The 23,073-nt window shown below is 41.0% G+C and overlaps 1 protein-coding gene across 3 annotated transcripts in view; it reads right to left on the bottom strand.

Moving 5' to 3' along the window:
- Nucleotides 1–1,373: 1,373 nt before the first annotated feature.
- PLPPR1 (phospholipid phosphatase related 1) overlaps nt 1,374–23,073 on the bottom strand; it is a 175,285-nt gene continuing 153,585 nt past the window's right edge. The window contains exons 5-8 of one of the 3 annotated variants that reach the window (XM_084898436.1): nt 17,383–17,633; nt 12,751–12,927; nt 8,808–8,939; nt 1,374–2,506 (exon numbers count right to left, since the gene is read on the bottom strand). In XM_084898436.1, coding sequence (XP_084754562.1) covers nt 2,474–2,506; nt 8,808–8,939; nt 12,751–12,927; nt 17,383–17,633 — 593 coding nt within the window. In that variant the 3' untranslated portion in view covers nt 1,374–2,473. The remainder of the gene's footprint in view (nt 2,507–8,807; nt 8,940–12,750; nt 12,928–17,382; nt 17,634–23,073) is intronic. The other 2 variants (XM_084898437.1, XM_084898438.1) reach the window with 2 other exon arrangements.

Genomic DNA, 23,073 nt, shown 5'->3' on the forward strand with positions numbered 1-23,073 from the left:
CCTAACTGCTGAGTGCAGTCTCCTCACCCTTATCATTCCTGTATCTAAATAAACTTATCTTTCAGATACCTTTAGGAACCATTTAAATTCTCTTTTGTCCAAAGTGAGTCAGGTCTCCTTCAGGCAAATTAGGAGGAAGTTTGTAATCCATAGACATGACACATTTTAAAGGTTTACTCTGTGTCAAACCCTGTTCTGGGTGCTGTATCAACGAAATGAAATATGTCATAGTTATCCTCAGGGGCTAATAGTCTCATGAGGTTGCTTATATCAACACTCTTTATTAGCCTTTTGTTTCTTCCTACTTCCCTATCACAGTGAGTCAGACTTCTCAGGCTCCGCTGGGCTTTGCTTAAAAAGAGGAAGAAAAGATCTTGGCAGAATTCATTCTTCCTGAGGCTAAGTGGCCACTTGTCCTATGTAGACAGGGGGCTTTGCTTTGGTAGGAGGTCCATGTGAGGGGTCCCTAATCCTAAGAAATGAAACTCAATTGGCAGGCTTCAAAGATAATGTGAGGCCCGTGAAGAAACTTGAGGCTACGTAGGGGCAACACCAAGGTTGCCATGGCATAATGGTAGGAATCAGACTGGCTCAGGGGTCCCAGCCATATGAACCCAGACATGCCCCTTAGTTCCAAGTACCTCAGTGTGGTGTCCTGTGGAACATGACTCCATTAGGTACCAACATGCCCAAAGCCAAAGGCCAGGAAATAGGGGTCTGTGGCTAGAGAACTTGGAACGTTTCTACTAGGTCCTTCCAGACTGAAACAAGAGAGAAGAATATGAGGCTAATGCTCAAATTGCCAACTTAAGTTCTTGAAAATACTATCTGGTAGTTAGATAGTTAAATGGCCTCTCATTGAGGCAAGAAACTGGTAATGTAAAATCAGTACAGCCTGACAGCATTTTCCAGAATGCCTTTCTATGAGCATGAAATAGAGTTGAACTCTCACTGTTGTTATAAAATAAAAATCCTAAAATATGTTTAGAAAATGAATCAGTCTGAAATTGGGCTTGCAAGTTCTTTCTCATAAACAGAATCCATACTTCTCATGGCATGCTTTTTTTTTTTTTTTTTTTTTCTTTTTTTACCTATACCACTCCTGAACCATCTAAGGAGGTAAATTTTTGTTTTTGAGAAAACAAAAAGCCTTTGAATACATTGAAGGTATCTTGATGTAGTGGGAAGAGTGGAATTGTGAGCCAGGCAGACCCGGATTCTAACATCGGTGCTGTATGGGCAGCCTCTTTTAGGATTTAGCTCAGCAGGCTTGGAACTGCAAAATATAAATTGTACTGAGGACACTTCATTGTGACAATTCCAATAACTCTGCCCAGTGGATGAAGCTTAAAACAAAGGACATGAGCCAGAATAGATTTTGTGATAACTTTTTTCTTTCCTTCTTTTTAGAAAAAAAAAAATATGTACAAAAAAATGTAAGAACAGCCAACATGGAAGTGTCAAGAAAACATTCAGATAGGTACAGACAAGGGAGCTCCTCCCTTAAAGGAGTTTCACATCGGTTATCACCATGCTAGGAAAATGAGATGCAGTAAGAATTCTAGAACAATTAAAAGTCACAAAACCAAGCTGTTGCTCTGGGCTCTGGGTTGTAGATGCTCTGATAACCTTTCTGTAAAATAATACTGTGCAAACTGTAAAATATTCATTTTCATATAAAGTCCATACAATATGATATACAAAACTATTGAGTTGACAGGGGAGGCTGGTGCTGGCTGCCTTTGAAAGAAGGCTAGTGTCACATGTCTGCATAAGGGCATAATTCCAGAATCATCTTGAGTTTCTTAGATAGGAGAGACCGTTGTCTAAGAAAGAATCATATAATCCCAATACCCCTCAAATTCAGGATTTTTCTGCCAATTGTTTAACGAAGTGACTTCATTAATATATTACTTTAACTTAGAATGCAATGACACATTAAGAGATCAGAACACCAAGTACTTTTGAAAAGTAATATTTTTTTTTGTACAATTTGATTTTGAGATTTGCCATTTCCCAACATTGTCCTCCCTGCAACTCAAAAGTTAACTTTCATTTATATTCAAAAATTCTGGAGGAGGCAGCAACTGTGATAATAAACGGTTAAAGTGAATTGTTAATATTAATTTTACTTCTGTGTCTATAAAACTGAGAAAAGATCTGTGTACAAATATCACAAAACAACATCAATCATTGAATATATGTGGTTCTTCAATGCACACTTGAACAAGAAGAAAATTTTGTTGGTTTGAAATTCTGGCATAAATATATTAAAGCTGACAAAAAAATAAAATAAAAATCAGGGCAAGCTACATCACTTCCTCATACAAAAATGTACAAAACATTAGCCTCTAACTAGATAAACATAATACTTGTCTTCACAGTTTGACATCGAGTAACTGTGTGTCTTGAAGTGTCGAATTGGAGGGTGATTAAAAAAAACAAAAAACAGCCTGGGACACAGCAGCCCGTCTCAGGTAACTTCGGTCATGGAGGCAGAGTGATTCTGCAAACACAAGCAGATAAAATCTGAGCGTTGGGTCGATTGACACCTACATGCACACACTCATTTTCTCCCCCTGACTATCTCTTGCTTTCTCTACTCCTCGAGTTTGCCCTGGCTGTTCCCTCTCTTTGATATGCTCTTTGAAGATCTCTGAAATTATTACCTCTCCTGGTAAATCTTCCCTCATTTATCAACCCAAATCAGATTATTTTTTTCATCTAAATTTGTTCTCTGTATATAATTTTGCTTTATGGTATACTTTTTTTTAATTGATTTTTTATAGAGAGGAAGGGAGAGAGATAGAGAGCTAGAAACGTTGATGAGAGAGAAACATCGACCAGCTGCCTCTTGCACACCCTCTACCGGGGATGTGCCTGCAACCAATGTACATGCCCTTGACCAGAATCGAACCTGGGACCTTTCAGTCCGCAGACCAATGCTCTACCGCTGAGCCAAACCGGTTTCGGCTTTATGGTATACTTACTCACTATATATAGGATCTCAAATAACTATAGCTATCTCCCACATCTTTTATAAGGTAACTAGAGGCCCGATGCATGAAATTCCTGCAAGAGTAGGCCTTTCTTTCCCTGGTTGCTGGCACCAGCTTCCCTCTGGCACCCGGGACCCGGGCTTCCCTCAGAGCCCTGGCTTTGTCCTGAAGGTCATCCTGAAGGACATCAGTCTAATTTGCATATTATGCCTTTATTATTATAGTGTTTTTATTATTGGACAGTTCTAATTTTTGAAAATTTTCCATATTATTTATTCTTTGAGTCATGACTTATATAGCAGTGAGTTTAATATTTTCAAATGTATGGGCATTTTTTTTAGGTACTTTTGAAATTTTTTTCTAGATAATATAGTCTGTATAATATACAATAGATTCTTTAAAATTCCTTGAAACTTATTTTATAGTCTTCTATGTGGTCTGTTTTTATGTGTTTCGAGAAGGATTATACATAATGCACATTAGATCACCTTTTTAAATTTCATGTCTTTACTATATTTTGTTTGATTATTAATTACAGAGAGAAATGTGTTAAAATCTCCTACGATTGCAGCTTTTTGTAGTCGATTTTAGTTTATATGCTTGTTTATATAACCCCTATCTTTTGTTTATATAATTTATATATGCAGTTGACCCTTGAACAACATGGGTTTGAACTGTGTGGGTCCACTTATAGCAGAGTTTTTCCAATAAATACTGTAAATGTATTTTCCTTTATGACTTTCTTTCTTTTAAAAAATATATTTTTATTGATTTCTGAGAGGGAAAGGGAGAGAGAAATAGAAATATCAATGATGAGAATCATTGTTTGGCTGCCTCCTGCATGCCCCTTATTAGGAATCAAACCCACAAACCAGGCATGTGCCCTGACTGGGAATTGAACTTAGACCTCCTGGTTCATAGGTCGATTGTAAACCACTCAGCCACATTGGCTGGGCTCCTTTATGATTTTTAAAATAATATTTTCTCTTCTCTAGCTTACTTTATTATAAGAATACAGTATATAATGTATATAACATGCAATATGTGTTAATTGATTGTTTATGTTATTGGCTTCTGGTCAATAGTAGACTATTAGTGAAGTTTGGGGAGAGTCATATTTTATACATGGATTTTCAACTCTCTCTGTGTGTGTGTGTGTGTGTGTGTGTTGGAGGTCAGGTCCCAACCCTTATGTTGTTTAAGGGTTAACTGCATAACCCCCACCTTTTGCAGCCCAAAGCTTCCTCTTTTGTTTGAACTTAACCTCTTCCCATCCACTTTCCCCATCTCATCCTCAGCTCCCAAGTCCATAGAATTGGCAAATACCTTAAGAACCTGTGGCTATAACTCTAATTAATTATTACAGGTTTCCTGATTCCAGTTTGAGAGCTCAACTAAAAATTTTAGAAATTGACTATTTTGTATTTTTCAAGGTACTCTTATCTGTCATATTGGTAAAAATTAAAATTGGGTGCATTTTTACCATAAGGTGAAAAATAACTGTGTTATAATGTGCTTTATTTTTGAAAATTGATGTTTGACTAATACTTTGGTCATTTATACTATTCCGTTTAAGAGTAAAAGGTCAAGATAAAGTCATCCAACACTTTAAGATAACTAAATGGGTGACTTTGGGCAGATTTCTTTCTCTCTGAGTCCTCTTTTCTACTTAGAATATGAAATCTTTGATATCACTGGCATAAAGGGGGCCATTAGAATTCCTCTGGGAATTTTTCTTAAATATAATCTTTTCACCTCCAAATTGCTGAACTAGAATCTCCTGGAGTAAGGCCCAGGCATTTGGATCTCCCATGGATTAGATTCTTGTGTGTTAAAGAAAAAAGAAAAAGAAAAAGAAAAAGAAAAAGAAAGTCCTTCCCCCACCCCACCCTCAATCTGGAGATACAAGGAGACTTTACACCAAATCCAGAGTTAACACAATAGTCTCATCTCTAGTTTCTTTGTTTACAGGGAGATAAATTGTGCCATGCTAAGCTTGATTGCTCTGGGGAACGTGGGCGTGTAGAGTGTGGCTGGCTTGCAGCCAGTGTCTTTAAGATCACAGTAACTCTATAGGACCACAGAATAATGCTTCAGAAACGTGGCCATTTTTGTCTTGTTTGCATTCTGTAATTATTTACTTTCTGGTTTATCTTCAGTACTTGGGAAATATGTTAGAAAAATGCACCCCATTTCCATCGACCCAACCAAGGGGAATCACAGAAGGCAGACACTCAAATTTGAGTTGATATTTGAGAGAGGAAAGCAACACAGTAGCTCTGGGGACTCTCTATGGCATAGGGGAAAGAAAGTGTCAGGAGGAAGGAAAGAGGGGTGACTGGGTACCCTCCCCATCCAGACAATCTACTCTCCTCCTTGAGGTATTTTGAACAATGGGATGGATTTCATGGGTGTGAATGGTGATCTGAAGAGATGCTCAAGAGGAGATGTGACCTCCTCTTGAGGAGAGGCTCAGATCTCCTCTCAGATTCCCCAGATCCTCCTCCTGGGTAGATGGCTCTAATTCAGAAATGGCAAAGGACTAGCTTCTAACAGAAAACACGGATGTTGGAATTGCACAGGGGAGCTCTTGCCCTCAGGGGAAAAGGCAGGGCATACATATTTATGTGGGAAGAGCTGTAACTCAGTTCAAACACACCCAACCCCTATGGCATGTTTCCATTTTCAATGCTGAGAGTTGCAGACTTCAAAATGAAATCTCCCTTGAATTAAATCAGGGCTTTTAGAAATAGATGGTCCTTGCCCTAATTGATTCTGCTCAGTGGATAGAGTGTCGGCCTGTGAACTGAAAGGTCCCAGGTTCGATTCCAGTCAAGGGCATGCACCTTGGTTGTGGGCACATCCCCATTAGGAGGTGTGCAGGAGGCAGCTGATCAACGTTTCTCTCTCATCGATGTTTCTAACTTTCTATCCCTCTCTCTTCCTCTTTGTGAAAAATCAATAAAATATATTAATTTAAAAAAAAGAAAGAAATAGGTGGGCCTTTAGAAATAGATGGGCTTGTGTCTTTATTTTGACTGGGCTACCTTGGGCAATTAAACTTTGTGCTTTACTTACTTCATCTATAAAATAGAATAATGATGCCAACTGCAGGATTCTTGTGAGATTGAATGTGGTGGCTCATTATAAGCCACCTTTCTTGATCAACAAATAAAGGGAATATTCTCCTCACTAACCCTGTGGAAATATTTGACATTAACAGCAGGTGGGTGGTTACTTGAATCTCCCACATTGGTATGGAAGACATCACTCAAGAGGTAAGAACTTCCATCCAACTTCCTGTAGCGTCACTCGAACTAGTCTGCACTAGTCCTGTTTCTCTGTTGCTCATACATTCCTAATTTCCATCAAGGTTCTATGGCCTGATTTTAGGTTCTTCGTTTTGACTCAGGTGTCTAGTTCAGGCTTTGGTTCTGGCTTGCACCTGTCTACTCACCAAACATTATTTCACACCTAGTGAATGCCAGGAAATAAGAAGAGTAAGAAAGACATAGTTCAGATCCTCAAAGATCTCTAGGTCTTTGTAGGAGGCAGATGTGAGGGGATATTCTTGGCTTTAATTGTGAGGGGCAGTCCAGAGGGACTCTGAGGATCTTCTGGCCAAAGCCTGGTCTTCAGGAAAGACCTCAAGCTGTACCCAGATGAGGTGATCTACACGAGTGCAAAGATATGTGAAAGCAGTTCCACCATGGCCTCTTGTGAGCAATAAATCACTATATTAATTAAAAGAAATTTTAAAATATTTCCTGTGAATAGCAGTTTTTGAAACCCTGTTTGGCACTTCATTTTTCAATGTAAATGAAAATATATCTCTCAAAATATGGCCTGGTTGTCTCATGGCCTGGTCAAATACTCATGGTCTTGAAGAGAAGAGAGAAGGGATCTGGAGAAGGCTTCAGACAGGGGGTAACGCTTGAGCAATGTTGGGAGGAAGGACGGTTGGGAACAAGGTGTCCTTAGACCGGAATGTTCGGGGCGAAGTAAACAGCATTTACAAGGTACAGAGATTGACATGTTTGTGGAACTCAGCAAATATTTCTGTTTCTTTTTCAAACCGACCTCTGTCTTTAGTTGCTTCACTTAAAAAAATAGAGGGAACCACTCTGATGTCACCAGGTACAGAGACATAATTAGATAGGGGGGGAAATGAGGGAGGGTCTATTTCACCATTTCATTACAAGGTCTTATTATTTAAGCTAATCTGCCATTCCTCTGCATCAACAGGCTATATATATAAATAAACCAGTAAGATATTTTTCAGTACATTCTTTCTAATTAGACTGAGTCAAAAATTTCATCTTAATACAGGTTAAGAGAAAATAAACAAATAAAATACCTGGCACTGGATTTAAGGGAGAGCCCTACATATTTTTCCCAAGATGGAAATAGCTTTATTGGATTTTTCTTCTGGTTTATTGATAACATTTAAGAGGATAGTTATCATAGAGAGATGACTGGTAGTTAATAATATTTACTTATTTTTAAAATATATTTCTTTATTGATTTCGGAAAGGAAGGAAGAGGGAGAGAGAGATAGAAAAACCAATGATGAGAGATAATCATTGATCGGCTGCCTCGTGCATGCCCCCTACTGGGAATCAAGCCCAAAACTCGGGCATGTGCCCTTGGCCAGAATAGAACCTGGGACCCTTCAGTCCACAGGTTAATGTTCTATCCGCTGAGTCAAACTGGCTAGGGCATTAATAATTTTTAAATAAAATAGTGAAAAATATTTTCATGCTGTACTGATATAAGACACACACTATTGTAGGGGGAGGTGACTTACTTTCCTTTGCAGGATCTATACAAATGGATTAATAAGAAAAGGCCAAATGAAAACAAGATTTCAAGATAGATTGTTATAGAAAGTAAACATTTGGGAAGAAATCACTCTCTACTTAAAGAACTACTCATTTAGCTCTATGACATTCAAGGTATATGGTTTTGGGCAAGTGATTTAATACCGTGGTCTTCAGTATTCCTATATTTAACCTGGAAATGGGGATGATACTATTGATTCAATAGGTTTTTGTTCACAGCAGAGTCTATTTGTAAAGCCCCTCGCAACTGTCCAAGGTAAAAGTGAGTGAGTGAGTAATGCCATCTTCTCCACGCTTTCCCCGTCTTCTCAGACAGAATTTATCTTTCTTCACTTATATTCACACAGAAAATCTTGGACCTGTGATTCATCATGCCAACTTATGATGACTCACTGACATCTGCCTTCCCTAATCATCTGAGAGTTCTTTGAGGGCAAGGATGGTGTGGCTAAGTGTGTTCTGTACCCCTGGTGTAAATAAGTGATCAGCAAGAATTGCTGCATCGAGGTTTTGATGGTTGTCATCGGAACAGATCCGAAAGGACGGGTGCATCTATTTTGTTAATAACCTTGTAAAGGTGCTTCTAGTGTACACCTGTCCATACATATAACAAAACCGCCTTCTCTTCAAATGTTGTCCTCGTAACTACATCAAATGGACCTCCCACGCAACTGGTCTGGATTTCCTAACTGTGCTATTTTCCTGGAGGCCAAGGTATCCTGAAGCAGCAGAGGTTTACATGAGGCTAAGAACTTCCTGAGGTCTCATGATGGCCACGCCCCAGAATAAAGGTGGGACTAATGGAGGGAAGCTGTGAGGTTCCTGAGGGCCTTCCCACCAGACTTTTATTGCCGCTGGGCAGATGCGGTGGTGCCCGCTTTTAATAGAACAGTTGAATGGAACAGTTGCCCTTCTCAGGGTCAGGCCTGAGCCTGTGGGGTTGGTTGCTTCAGCCACTTTACTATACCTGTGCGCTTAGGGTTTCCAGAGGGCTCTCTATCCTTGGGAAAGCCATGAGGGGTACTCCACGGGGATCCTCGGGTTTGGGTTTGGAAGGAGATCCTTGTGTTCCTTTAAAGTTATGGACCACACACATTCCCTGCGGGATGAGGGGTGAAAAGATTGGGTCAGACCACAGCCTTCAGTGCCTGGCCATCTCTGAGAGTGGCAGGCCGTTCCCTTAGAATGTCATTGCCATAGTGACTTCTTCCTTTGAGCCAGTGGGCAGGTTCCATGGAACGACCTGGGGCAGGTTGCCTGCTGAGCACATTCTAAGTGCCGAGGAAGCACCTGCTTCATCCCCAGACAGCCAATGATAATCCATCCACCCAAGGAGCCTGACCTGTGAAATGAGGGTAGTATAATACCTACCTCATAAATCCATAACGATGAAAAGACACGATGGTTATAAAACATTTATTGAGGGCAACTATTTGTCTGGCATTGTCCTAGAGTTTTACTGACTTCATCCTCAACCATCTTACAACTTAGGGAAGGAGGCATAGAGAAGCTAGATAACTTGCCCAAGGTCATACAGAGATTTAAACTCCATAGCTCACACTGCTATAATAGTTTGCCTCTTAACAAGTGTCCAACATAGAGCAAATACTCATTCACTGTTAGTCTTTAACTTCTACCCAAAATGATCACCCTTAAATTATGTGACCACACTATGCTTGAGATTAAATAACTCCTTAGTGACACTTTTGTTGTTTCCATTAAGAAACGTTCCCTCTAATTACTACATTATCTTCTTTATTTCTCTTTCATACCTCAGTCTGTTTTTACCATCTGGCCTGCTTCTGTTGCCCATTAGAGTTTTCTTCCCACGCTCTTTCTTTCATTGTTCTGCATCTTTGTCTTTATATCCAGTGCCTCTGAATCTTTCCTGTCATTCCTCCAACCCCTCAGAACATTTTCATAAATATTTCCTCCCTCCCCACATCTCTGCTTAAACTCCCTCCATTCAGGAAATGAGAGAAGTGGAGGGTGTTGAAGTTGAAGAGACTCTGGAGTTGAAAACACCCAGGTTAGATTCATGGCTTATTGACTTTAGCCATTGGGCAAGTTCCTTATCTTTGAGCCTCACTTTCCTCATCTATGACATGAAGATAAGAATCCTGGGAGGGTTGTCCTAGCGGCACATGATTTGGTGCGCATACAGTGTAGGGTAAATAGTAATTGCTCAACTAATAATCTCCCCCTCCACCCACCATCCTCATCTTCATTGGAAACACAAAACAGTAATGAACATATGGCCCAAGTATGCTCCTCTTCTCAGACTCTCTCCTCTTTCTGTCTACTCTCCAAGCCTCTGCTTTGGAATGCTCCTAGTCTTTTCTATAACACCCTCCCCCTCCCATATTCCAGGTTATTGAGTGTGCCTGTGAGGTTGTGTACGTGTGCACATGTAGTTACGGTGTGGTCTGTCACCTGCGGAGCAACCCAACAGCAAGGCTGGGTCTTACAAAAAGATCATTTGTGGAAAACAAATTTTGACATTTGCCATCAGTTGGGAAGCCAATGATAGGCTACACAGTAGGAAGCATGGCTATGAGCCCCTGAGAGAGAACAAGTTTAATGTCAAAGCAGAATCTGTATATGGGGCCTTAGCTAACACAAAACATTTTTATAGATTTCCTAGAAAAAACCCATCACATTTTTGGGGGGATAGTCAACACTGCTCTTTCTCTCTAGCTGGGGCTGGCAGGCTCCAGGACTGAGGGACAACAAAACTGGCTGGATTCCTTTTGAGCCATCTCATTTATGTGGTATTGATGGGTCTCTTTGAAAACTCTATCCTCTCTGAAGTCACTTCTAGTCTTTCCTGCTTTAAAAAAAGCAACCTTAGCCGAAGCTGGTTTGGCTCAGTGGTAGAGCGTTGGTCTGAGGACTGAAGGGTCCCAGGTTTGATTCCGGTCAAGGGCATGTACATTGGTTGCGGGCACATCTCTGGTGGGGGGTGTGCAGGAGGCAGCTGGTCGATGTTTCTCTCTCATCGATGTTTCTAGCTCTCTATCTCTCTCTCCCTTCCTCTCTGTAAAAAATCAATAAAATATATTTAAAAAAATAAATAAAAAAAATAAAAATAAAAATAAAAAAAGCAACCTTAGGAAAGTATCCCCTCGGAGACATCAGCGCCTCAGAATGTCCTCAGCACCTCTCTTGCTGTGCCTTTACCCAGAGCCGTGGTTGGCAAACTGCAGCTCGTGAGCCTCATGTGGCTCTTTGGCCCCTTGAGTGTGGCTCTTCCACAAAATACCACTGTCTGGGAGAATCTATTTTGAAGAAGTGGTGTTAGAAGAAGTTTAAAAATTTTGGCTCTCAAAAGAAATTTCAATCGTTGTACTGTTGATATTTGGCTCTGTTGACTAATGAGTTTGCACTTAAGTCCACCTTTCACTACAGAAAAAAGCCTAAATCCGTTAAAAATGATTTTGAATTAGAATGGAGTTTCCCAACCAGTTTTCTGAATAAATGTGAGCATTTTCTGTGTGAATCTTAGCCGGCAAAAACACTGGGAAACTGTTAGTGGTTGGGAGAGGCAGGTGTGTATTTTATATATGTTGGGGAGGACAAGGAGGAGTGAAGTCACAGGACTGTGAGATCCTTCTATGTGAGATGCCAGTCTGATTGACTGCAGAATGGGAGGGGACATCCAGACCGTGATGGCTTCAGTCTCAGAGGGGAAGCTGGCTGAATACTGTGAACATGTGGCTCTCCAGGCCTGGTGAGTGACTGTAAACCATTTTGGGCCTATTTTAAATCCTTGAGGATTATTAAAAACCCACACCTCCATGGTATGCCCATGCAATAGAATATTATACAGCAAGAAAAAGGAATGAATTGTTGATACATGCTACAACACGAACGAATTTCATAATAATTATGCTGGATAAAAGATGCCAGAAAAAAAAAATTACATTCTACATGGTTCCATTTCTATGGAATCCTAGGGAAGACAAACTAATATAGGGTGAGGAAAAGAAGATCAGAGGTAGCTTGGGAGTGCGGGGAAGGAGAGGGCTAGTGAGAGAGGACATATCTATATGTCAAAATTGGTCAAATTGTACACTTTTTGCGCCATATGTTATAGGCCTATCATACCTCAATAAAATTGTAAAAAAAAAAAAAAAAGACAAAAACAATAAAAATTAACCTCATCTCTTCCAATCCTGCTAGGATTGAGAGATTTCCTAATTGAAGAGGTAGCCAGATCCTCATGTATTTGAGAAACTAAAATATCATCAGAATTATAAAGATATGGAGAAAACGGTATCATTTACAGCTCTTCTCTAGGCAGAGTATCATATGTTGTTGAGAAGCCACTTGTAGCAGAAACAAGATGTCCGAGGGCATGCTCACATAATAACAGGCTTCTAAGAAGGTTGCGGTTAGCTGAGAGTTTTCCTGTTTCTGAGTGAGATATGCAAGCTGGCCGGAGCTCAGTGTCCTGGGATGCTGGGGAGGGGGCTGCCTGCTTCCAGCAGCGTTCTTTGTTCCCTGTTCTTCCCCCAGGCAACACGTAGCTTCTCCCCACACACCGTGAACAAATATGCTAGAACATGGCGTGAAGGTATGCAAATCACTAGTCTGTCCAGCCCCAGTCCCAGCCCCTAATCCCAATCCCAATCCCAGTGTTGAAGAAAGTGGAGCAACCATTCTCCCCTGGGCAATCTTCCCCCATCCCCATGGGATAGGCAATCACATTTCTGAAGGAAAGGGTGCTTTAGAAATCATCCTTGCAGCAATAGGATGCATAATACTTGGAGAATAATTGCAACTCGCAAGGTTCAGCCAGAGAACTGGGTTTAGAACTGTGATGACTGGGAACCTGACTCCTCATGGTCTTGGGCAGCCTCTCTGAGGGCACAGGAAGGAGGAAGGTAGGAAGAGGGAAGCTGACTTACCAGGAACAGGGCTACCGCAGTGCCCAGGATGAAGCCTGCGATCACATCGGAGCAGTGGTTCCTGTATTCGGAGACCCGGTTGAGGCCCGTCAGGAAGGCCATGCAGAGGGTCCCCAGGCACAGCACTGGCTTGGCCAGTCGGCTGCTCTTCGTCTTAATTGTGCTTGTGATGTACATCTGGAACAGGATAGAGACTGGGGAGTGACCCGGAGGCTCCTCATACAGTGCACACACATGCACTCACCAACACACGCAAACAGGGGCTGTGCCAAAGCAACCACATCAATCAGGTGAACAGCTCCCCTCAGCTACGCAGTACAGTTTGGGTAGAAAATGAGTGCAGTAAGAGCAATGGATAGATGTCCATTAATCATGGTGTTTTGTATGCTAGGGAACACGTGAACAAAAATTATGTTTGACAGGAAGAATGAGCATGGAATAATGATCAGATTCAGAAGACACAGGTGTATTTTTAAAAAATATATATTTTTATTAATTTCAGAGAGGAAGAGAAAGGGATATAGAAACATCAATGATGAGAGAGAATCATAAGTTGGCTGCCTCTTGCATGCCTCCTACTGGGGATCCAGCCTGCAACCCAGGCATGTGTCCTGACCAGGAATCAAACTGTGACCTCCTGGTTCATAGGTTGATGCTCAACCACTGAGCCATAACGGCAGGCTCAGAAGCTGCAGTTTTCATGTAACAAACTTAAGCACCATTTTGGGTATTAGGAAATCCATGGGAGATTCTCAGATACCAAATAATCCTTCTATGAGAATGAAGTTTATGGAGAAGATCAGGTAGGTGAATGGCTCTCTACATTTTACTTCTTTGCATCCCCCATATTGCTAGCTGATTCTTCACACTGCTAAGTGAATACGAAAGCATTTATTGATTAGTTGATTGACTAAATTAGACCTTCGAAACCAGTGCGTCACACAAATAGATTTCAGTTGTGCTGGAAATTAATATCTACATTCCTTGGGACAACTGTGATCAGCTCTATCCATTCATTGACTCTAGTGTATTTTTTTTTTTTAAGGGTGGGTGCACTTATCCCCATTTAAAAAATATATTTTATTGATTTTTTACAGAGAGGAAGGGAGAGGGATAGAGAGTTAGAAACATCAACGAAAGAGAAACATTGATCAGCACACCTCCTACTGGGGATGTGCCAGCAACCTGGGTACATGCCCTTGAACAGAATCAAACCTGGGACTCTTCAGTCCGCAGGCTGACGCTCTATCCACTGAGCCAAACTGGTTAGGGCGACTCTAGTGTATTTTAAAATATTAATTTAAAAAATTGTGTCAGGACTTCCAGAGGACTGGGAAGACCTAAACTAAGTAAAGAGTGATTAAATTTATGACACTTGAAATTTATGAAGTCTAAATGTAAGTAGGCTGTTCTTTAATTTTATTTTTTAATTACAGTTGACATTTAATATTATTTTATATTAGTTTCAAGTGTAATATGTAGGCTATTCTCATTTCACTGTGAGGAGCTGAGCCAAGTAGCACAGGCTCAGTTATTAAATGGCCTAGTTAGGAAGATGTGTTTCAAATAAGTACCTTGTTAGATCATGTTTGGTAATAGTTACAAGTAACCAGTAGAGGGCACTATTGATCCATCATTTCTTGAACAAAAGTGAGAAATGAGCTTGCAACCCTGAAAAATAGTATGCTGATACTTAATTTATAGTCTGTGGTGTGGCTGTGTGGCCTGAGTTCACACAAGTTCCAATGGGTGCATTTTATAATATTACAATGGAAACGGTTAATTTCCTAGGATGAAATTTCAACAGGGTGTGAATACCAGGTGATGGGATTCTTTTCATTACATGTAGCAGATACCCTGAAAAACTGTGGTTAGGTCAGAGCTACACAAATACAGCATGTTATTACCATTCTGAGGCCATGTAAGCAATGCTATGGAACATTTGTACTGGGAATATTTAAGTTTTGTTTTTCTAATTGTTTTTAAATATAACCTTTATAAATCTTTCCTATTAATTTACAACCTATTAAGAGTATGAGTCCTACAGTTAATTAGTATTCTTTACAGTATGAACTAGTACTTAGGGAATATCTGTTGAGTAATTTCTAATAGGACTTCACACATAATGGGGGCTCAGAAACATTTGCACAGTTAGAATCTCGTATCAGGGTTTATCTGATGATAGTGAGGCATGACTTGAATTGGATTATATCTGTATCCTTGAAAATGTGCTATAGCTGTATCGATTCTGAGTGAGCTGGCTCCGCTTACTTTTTATCCCCAAAATAAAATTATATCTTACTTGATGAGAGCAGTTTATTACAAGTAATCTGTTTAATTTTTATAATGGTATTGTAAAATTAATTTCACATAGCAGTGAGTTGAGCCTGATAAAAATATAGAAAATGGTGCAAATGTACATTGCTTCACCCATATACTGAAAGGATTCCTGGTCAGGACACCTGTCTGGGTTGAATGCTTTCACATCTTTCTCTCTTTCTCTTTCTCTTTCTCTCTCTCTCTCTCTCTCTCTCCCTCTCTCAAAATCAATAAAAAATATTTTAAAAGTACATTGCTTCATATAACTTAGGTTCTAGATGATTTAAGGCAAGTCAATATTTTGAATATGAAAAATATAGTAAATGCCTGAGAGGACTTTTTTTTTTTGCTTAAAAAAAGAAAGAAACCTGGCATAGTTTGTTTAAATAAAGTAAAGAAGCCTCATTGAGCTATAATGGATCTGCTTTGTAAACTGAGGCTTCTGTATGATTTATGTTTGTGTTTCTTTATGGGGCGGGGAGGGAAGGGCAGCTGAAATAACTTTTATCAGGTATTCATTAAAGAAAGATCTTAAAGGAATCATTAAGAAGACATTTTGGATAATTGGTGGTGGGTAAATCGCTCCTATGGATGTGATCCTGTAAATGGGACTCCGAAGAAACTTTGCTTTAGAGAGAATATTTAGCGTTTTATTTTAAAGTCTGTCTCTGAAGGGACAGACTAATAGTGAGCCACTCTTTTTCTCCCTGAATGTATGTAAATCAGAGTTAACTGCAGGGATTCTCTGCCATCAGAGGTAGACTCTCAGGGGAGGGGATGGGAACGTGCTGGGGGGAGGGGGGGCATGCTCAGAAGCTCTGGAAAGAATGGGCAGTTTGAAAGGGGTCTTTTCTCTGTCTTCTCTTCCCTCACCTTTCATTGAGAATCACCAGATCAGACATCTCCTGAGTATAAAATGCGTAGGAGGAAGGGAAAGGGATATTTTCCACCAAGGGTTGGGCTTCCACGCTAACTGCCTATGATATTCAGCCTTTGATCTGATCCCTAACTCTCAGTGCTATGCAAGTGAAGGGACCAGAGTTTTTCCACCCTGAAGCTGCCTTTTTGGGATACTGATTTGAAGCTGTTTATTAGGAAATAGGACCTCTCCACTTTGCCTGCCCAGGGGATTCAGACAGAGAAACCTGCTTCAGGAAGGAGATCTTAGGATGCTGCTTTAGCCTAATTTGCATTAAACATGGTAAAATCAGCTAGCTGGCCCTGTGTCCCGCCGTTTCTCAGTTGCCTAGCAAGGGTTTTCCTGCCACATGTGTTCTGCTTTCTCTCAATTACCTGTGACTCACCCGTCCTCACTTCTGAAATCTTAACTTCCTGTTCCCCACCTTTCCCCTTTGCCTCAAATGTCTTATATACGCAAGGCGGCTTCATGGTTTTTGGAGTTTTCATGCCTATGAGAACTCCCCATGCACCTATATTGAACTTTGATTTTGCCCTTGTTTATGTATCCCTGTTAACTTGATAATCAGCACAGCCAGAATCACTTAGAAGGTGGGAGGGAAAGTATTATTATTTCTTCTAGCCCCAACAGAAGCACAGGCCAGAGAAAGGTGAAATGAGATCATTTCCCGGATGGAAGAAATTAAAGAGAAGGAAAAAAAAAAAAGCGTGATGCCATCATATCGCCTTGTATTTTAAGATGAGTTGCACTTTAGGTTTTCTCTGTGAAAACAGGAAGAAGAAAAAAAAGAAAAAGGAGAGAGCATTATACCTCAGAGGGGGGCACCAAGGCTTGAGTGCTCTGCAGAGCAGGGGGAAGTGAAGTGTCGGGTCGTGGGGTCAGCCATCAGGGTGGCAAAGTGATGGAGAAGGGTCAGGAGGAGCGGAGGAAAGCGTGACTTTCCCCGGCTGTGTGCACTGCAGGCCTGGCCATGCCTTTATGGCCCACACCTGCACATCTGTAGGCAGGTGTGAGGAGTCTGTGCCGGCTGGAACCCACCAAAACTCTAGCAAAGAGTGCTGTCGTGGGCCGTGAGAGAATCCTAGACACAAAGCCAGAAGCCTGGGTACCAGCTCCAATTGTGCGCTCTTAGCTATTCTCGGGACCTCAGTTTCTGCATCAGTAAAATGGGGAGATTTGACTAATTGATTATCAGCATTCTTTCCAGAACTCATTTCCTCTGGCAAGATGGGGGCAACAGCATGGTACCACATAGGAGAAACGGTTTGTAACAAGACTCTAAAAACCACTAGACGTGACAGTGATGAAAGAATGGGGGCAGGGAGGGCAGACAGACACACATCCCAGCCGCCGTTCCACTTGGGAGAGTCAGACGGCCAGGCTCGCAGACTCACCGTGGCGTATAAGGCGGAGTAGACGCTCAGGGCAGCGTGTTTGGAAGGAAAGGATCTCCGAGCCTTTTCGATCACTTCCAGGTCCCCGGTACAAATGTTGCCATTGTTGATGAACTGCTGGTGGGCTCGGCAGTCCGTGCTGGTGTAGTTGGGCTTGCACACCGTCAAGAAATATGGCGTGAGGTGCCCGGTGACCACTTGTCCGGCATTTACAAAAATGTCAGTAGCAAAAAGCCCAAACGCAAACACCCCTAGAAGAAGATTTACAAGGATTAGAAATGGTGCCGCACGCTGATGACTGGCTTTATCCCCAAGAGGAAACACTGAGTCCAGGACAACCCACTGAAAGGTCTGTCCCCTCACCTCTCCCTTTCCAGGGTGTGGCACTTGCATCTTTCTCCATGCAGCATCTTGCTGTTAGCATGGCATGACTTTGTGTAAGTAAATTAGAAGAGGCATGTTCTACTGGGAAGGACTTCTGAATTATGGAGTCAGAGAGACCTGGGTTCTAGTCCCACCGTTGGTAGCTCATTCACAGAATAAGTTATTTACAGTGTCTGAAACTTGGGACCCTCAGTCACAAAATGATGGACGGGATTGACGCCTCAGAAAGGAGTTGGAAAGATGAACGAAGGTGCGAAATACCGGGGATGGGGCCCAGCGCTAAGCGGTTACTCAACAGCATTCTCTTTCTATAGAAAACAGTTTCTCCCTGGCGCTGTTTGGAAATGAACGTCTCCTGGCAGGTGTTATCTATCAGAGTGAATGAGGCTGGGGAGTTGTCCTTAGAAGAGAGAGAAAAGATCATTCCGGAAACCTTGATTGAATTGGATGTGTCTTTTGATGTTGGCAAGAGAAAATGAGAAGTAAAGAGGGGTCAAGATAAACTTTGTTGACTGTATTAGTTTGCCTATTGCTGCTGTAACAAATTACCATACACCGAGCGGCACAGAATAACACAAATGTATCCTTGCGCAGTTCTGAAGGTCAGAAATATAAAGTAGGTTTCACTGGGCTAATATCAAAGTGTAGGCAGGGCTTATTCCTTCTGGAAACTCCAGGGTAGAATTCATTCCTTGCCTTTTCAGGTGTCTAAAAGATACCTTCATTCCTATCTTATGACACCCCCCCCCCCCGCCCCGCCCCTCCTGCCCTTTCAGCAAGCCTCTCATTAGGACTTCGGTTTCTACCATCTTCTTCTCTGACTCTCCCATGCTTCCCTCATATAAGGACCCTCTGATTGTATCAGGCCCACCTGGGTAATCCAGGACATGATCCTCACCTCAAGATCCTTAATGTAATCATGCCCCTAAGTTCCCTCTTGTAAGGCAGTGTTTCCCAAACTTCTCTCATGATGAGAATCACCTGGTGGAGTTGTTAAACTACAGATTCCTGAATCCCACCTAAGAAGTGCTAAACTAGAATTTCGGGGAACTTATAGGTAAAATTGTCTTAGAGCACTAGTTAAGTATACAGTTTTACCTGTATGTTCCCAAAAATTCTAGTTTAGCACTTCTTAGGTGGGATTCAGGAATCTGTGGTTTAACAACTCCACCAGGTGATTCTCATCATGAGAGAAGTTTGGGAAACACTGCCTTCCAGGAAGCCTCCCTGTGAATTCTTCCCAAGCCTAAGAGAGCACATGTAGAGATTACTATCTGTTCAATATATCGAGAGAGGCTACTCAGACCCAAGGTGGGTACAAGTTGCTTAAAGGGATAAAGCCAACTTTTCAAATGCAGCTCAATTACGGGAGACGTGGGCACCCGTGAGAGGCAGTGTCACCCTGGTGAATGTCAGGGGTCTGCTATAGTTTTCATGAAAGCTCTACCCAATGTTGACTCCCAAGTTCAATGTCCTGAACCTGCACATGGTGCTGATATCAGCACTCGAAAGTTAATCCATTATAGCAGGACGGAGACAGGTGAGGCTGAAAGCCCCATCCGGCCTCCCTGCGATCTGTATTGATTGCTGTAATTTTCCTTTCTGTGGCTTTGCCAGGATTCGCCTTCTCACAATGAGAACTGGCTCTTTCAGCGGCGTCAGCCAGCTCCCCCTCCCGGGGTCTGACCTCCCAGAGCTGCCTCTCATTGATCATTCCTGGCAGTTTTCACCCCTACATTCTGCAAGTCTGAATGGTTAGACATTTTTTATTTTATTTTTTTCATCTTCAAGCAGGATTCTCGAAGAGCAGGTCTGGGGCTTTATCGAGGAGGCAGTAAGTCCGTCTAGACATTCTTTTCCAGGAAGCGAGGGTAATTTATGCTTTGACATGGGGACAGGGACAGCATTCTCCTCTGGCATTGCATTTGTCAGAAGTGCTTCCAATTAGGGCGGGTTTGTTCTCCCTGAGACAGAGGATCTGGGGCTCCTGGGCTCCTGTCTGCAGTGTCAGCTCTGTGGCCACAGTGACGGTGACAGCCAGTTCTCTTGGCTGTCGTGTGATAACATTGCTGGAAGTTGCTTTCCCCTCTCCTCCGCCTCCCCTGGACTGGGTCTACCTCTCCTGACGGCTTAACAAGCACCTGCTTCCCAAACATTTCATTCTGGTGCGTTAGATGTAGCCTCAGAAGGGCACTGCGGCAGCCTGAGCGGCACCTACCTGGCACGGGCCAGGCCAAAAAAGGGCAGTGGGACCTGCAGGGCTGGTGGTTCACAGACAATGGCAGATCCCACTGCGCTTTTTGTAAGAAACCACCAGCCATGCCTGGGCTTAACTCTGAGCTCCTCCCGTGTGTTTTACCAGCCTCCGAAGCTAAAAATAGCTACATTTGTCCTTGGAGCCAGCCCGAACACCCCTGATGGTCTACATTGCAAGGTATCATCTGAAGGCAATTTAACCATGTTTAGGTGCCCTAAAACTAGTGCCTAAAACCCTTTAGGGGAGATCCTGTTTTTGAGAATTTAACAGTTACTTTGTTCATTCCTGTAACCCTTCCTCCCAGTGGTGCTCCCAGCTTTTGGAGCTGGTTACGTTTCTGAATGGATTCACAGCAGACACAAAAGTCTAAAGCTATGGGCTCCAGCCTTGTGGTTGTTGCTTTGTTTTTTTGGAATTGCGTGAAAAGGCTTGGCTGCGATGACCCAGAGCCATGGTCTGGAGGACCAGCCCACTGGGTTTCAAGATGAACTCTAGGAAAGGGGAGGGTTTGGCTGAGGGTGTCACCCACCCAAGGAGGAGAAAGAACCCCCCTGATCTGGCTGCAGGAGCCAAGGGCCACTCCCATGCTCCCTGCCACCTGCTGGCTGTCCAATTCCAGGGGAAGGGCAATAGCGATCTCCAGAATAATGTTGGGAAACCCAGTTGAAGTGAGTCCTGTGCCTCTCACGGCGTAGCTGGGAAGCCCTGTGCGCCCCATCAGAGAAGATTCATATTCACATTCAACACTATAATTCACTTATTTGTTTAATGGCTGGTTTCTCCCACGAGAATATAAATTCAACGAGGAGCAAATCTCTTTCTATTTGGTTCACTAATATGTCTTTAATACCTTAATCAGTGCCCAACGTATAGTACATGCCCAACAAAGTATTCATTCAAGGTTGAATGAATATGACCAGTCTCCCCGTTTCTGTAATTGAAGTAAAAACAGTAAATGCAAGTAGAAATGGATTGATTGAATCAAATAAAGTCTCTTTTCAGGTAAAGTGCATTTTAATGACTTTCAAAACTGAGAAGGATTTTCTAGTTCTTGAAAAGGCTAACATTAGGCTTGTCTCAGGGTGTCAATTCTTATAACCATAAAACACTGTGACCTTTGAAACTGCATTTAAAATATTCATGCTTCATTTAGATCACACTTAATTTATGGCAATTAATTAGTGTTACATGAATTAACTGTTTACCATGGCACTTTCTATTCTACCCAGTGCTACCAACTCCTTAGATCTGACCTAAATGGCAGAAGACTTGCTTGGAATTTAATCAAGTTTTTATTAGAAGTAATAATAAAGCAATTATGTGATTCCAAACGAAAAGGCAACAATAAATAGCTTCTGGATAACAGGCTATTTTAGGTGCTAATGGTCTAATCTTAGCATATTAGGATCCATTTTTTTTCTTTAACTAAAAAAAAAAAAAGAGGTACTTATTCAGGAAGAGAAAGTTAGTTTACTTTTCCTCCTGTATGAAACAAACCCAAAAACCCTCAGCAAATTCTAATGCTTTTCAATATTAATTTAAAGAGTTACTATTGAATAGTTGATATTTACATGAATGTATTTATTCAAGTATATTTGTGTACGAAAAGGATAAAACTCAACTTATCTTCATGAATTTTGGGGAAAATCTGACTTCCTTATTTTATTTTGCTGCTGAAAAAGCAAAATATAGGTGCTTATCTTTTGAGAATTTAAATCTCCATGTTGTTCTTCAATGTCATGCAATACCAAAGTAAATGGTAATAAGGGAAGGGAAGGAGAGTGAAGAAATGAGAAAAGGGAGCCATCCAAATATCTGTTGCTAATTTGACTACATTTGTTTTTATTAAGTGTTGGTCAAATTTGTTAGTTCAGTCAATGCCTTTCCTTCCTTCACACATCATGTACAAGAAATTTAAGAAATTATGCAATGGTTTAGAATTGGGTAGAAGAGTTTATGAGAATTTATACATAATGCCAGGGAGGTGGGACATCTTCTTATAATGATAACCTTGGGGGGAAAAATATATTGTTGGATTTGTGAATCCAAGGAATTCAATCCTCCCTGTCAAGGTCAATACAATAACATTTATCTACAGGAGGAGATGGCTTAATTAGAATGTTTTCCCCTTAACTTTGCTATTCTTGTCATTTTCTCATTTAACATTTAATTTGGATGTGTGAATGTGGTGAGGGACTATCTGTTGAAGTTTATGCCACACAGACTGGAGAAGACAAAGAACTGAGGACCTTGGGGTACCACTTTCAGCAGTGCTTTGTACATTGAAGATGCTGTTAAACAACGGGGCCATCTTTCTGAATAGCCTTTATTTTGCCACCCCTATTTTTTTTTTTTTTTTAAAAAATAATGTTTAGCTCATTTTCTTAATTTAAAATTATACATTCATGATTTTAAAAAATTGAAAATACAGGACAACAGAAAGCAAAAATAAATAAATAAATAAATAAAATAAAAATTATTCGCCCATTATTCTACAAGACAAAAGAGACAACAGTTAACTTTTAGCATATTTCCTTTAATTTTTTCCTGAGATACAAATACACAAATACTTATATACATACACATACATACATTTATATGATGTTGTATTCTTTTTATTTTGAAAGAATTATAGATTCATAGTGTCTTGACTTCTTTTCACATAACATTGTACCTTGAATATTTCTTCCTTCAATAAAAATTCTTACAATACCATTTCCTGAGGATGCAACTTATGGTGGTAGCATTATTTTTTAAAAATTGTATTATTAGATATTTCTAACTTATATTATGATAAAGTTATTTTAGTCCATAAAAAGTTATCTGTATCTCTGATAATTTCCTTTGGATAGATACTTTAAAGTGGAATGATGGGTTTAAAATAAGTTATCTTTAAGACCATTGAAATACATTGTCAAATAACTATGTAGAAGGGTTTATCAACTTAGCCTCCCCAGAAATCTATTAGAATCCCAAGTTTCTTCTCACCCTTGGTAGCATAAAGCATTATTTTGTTAAAATAAGTACTATTCCACTTGAAGGATCAAAAA

Source organism: Pipistrellus hanaki (genome assembly GCF_964339955.1).
Source record: "Pipistrellus hanaki genome assembly, chromosome: 11".
In the NCBI taxonomy this organism is placed as follows: Eukaryota; Metazoa; Chordata; class Mammalia; order Chiroptera; family Vespertilionidae; genus Pipistrellus; species Pipistrellus hanaki.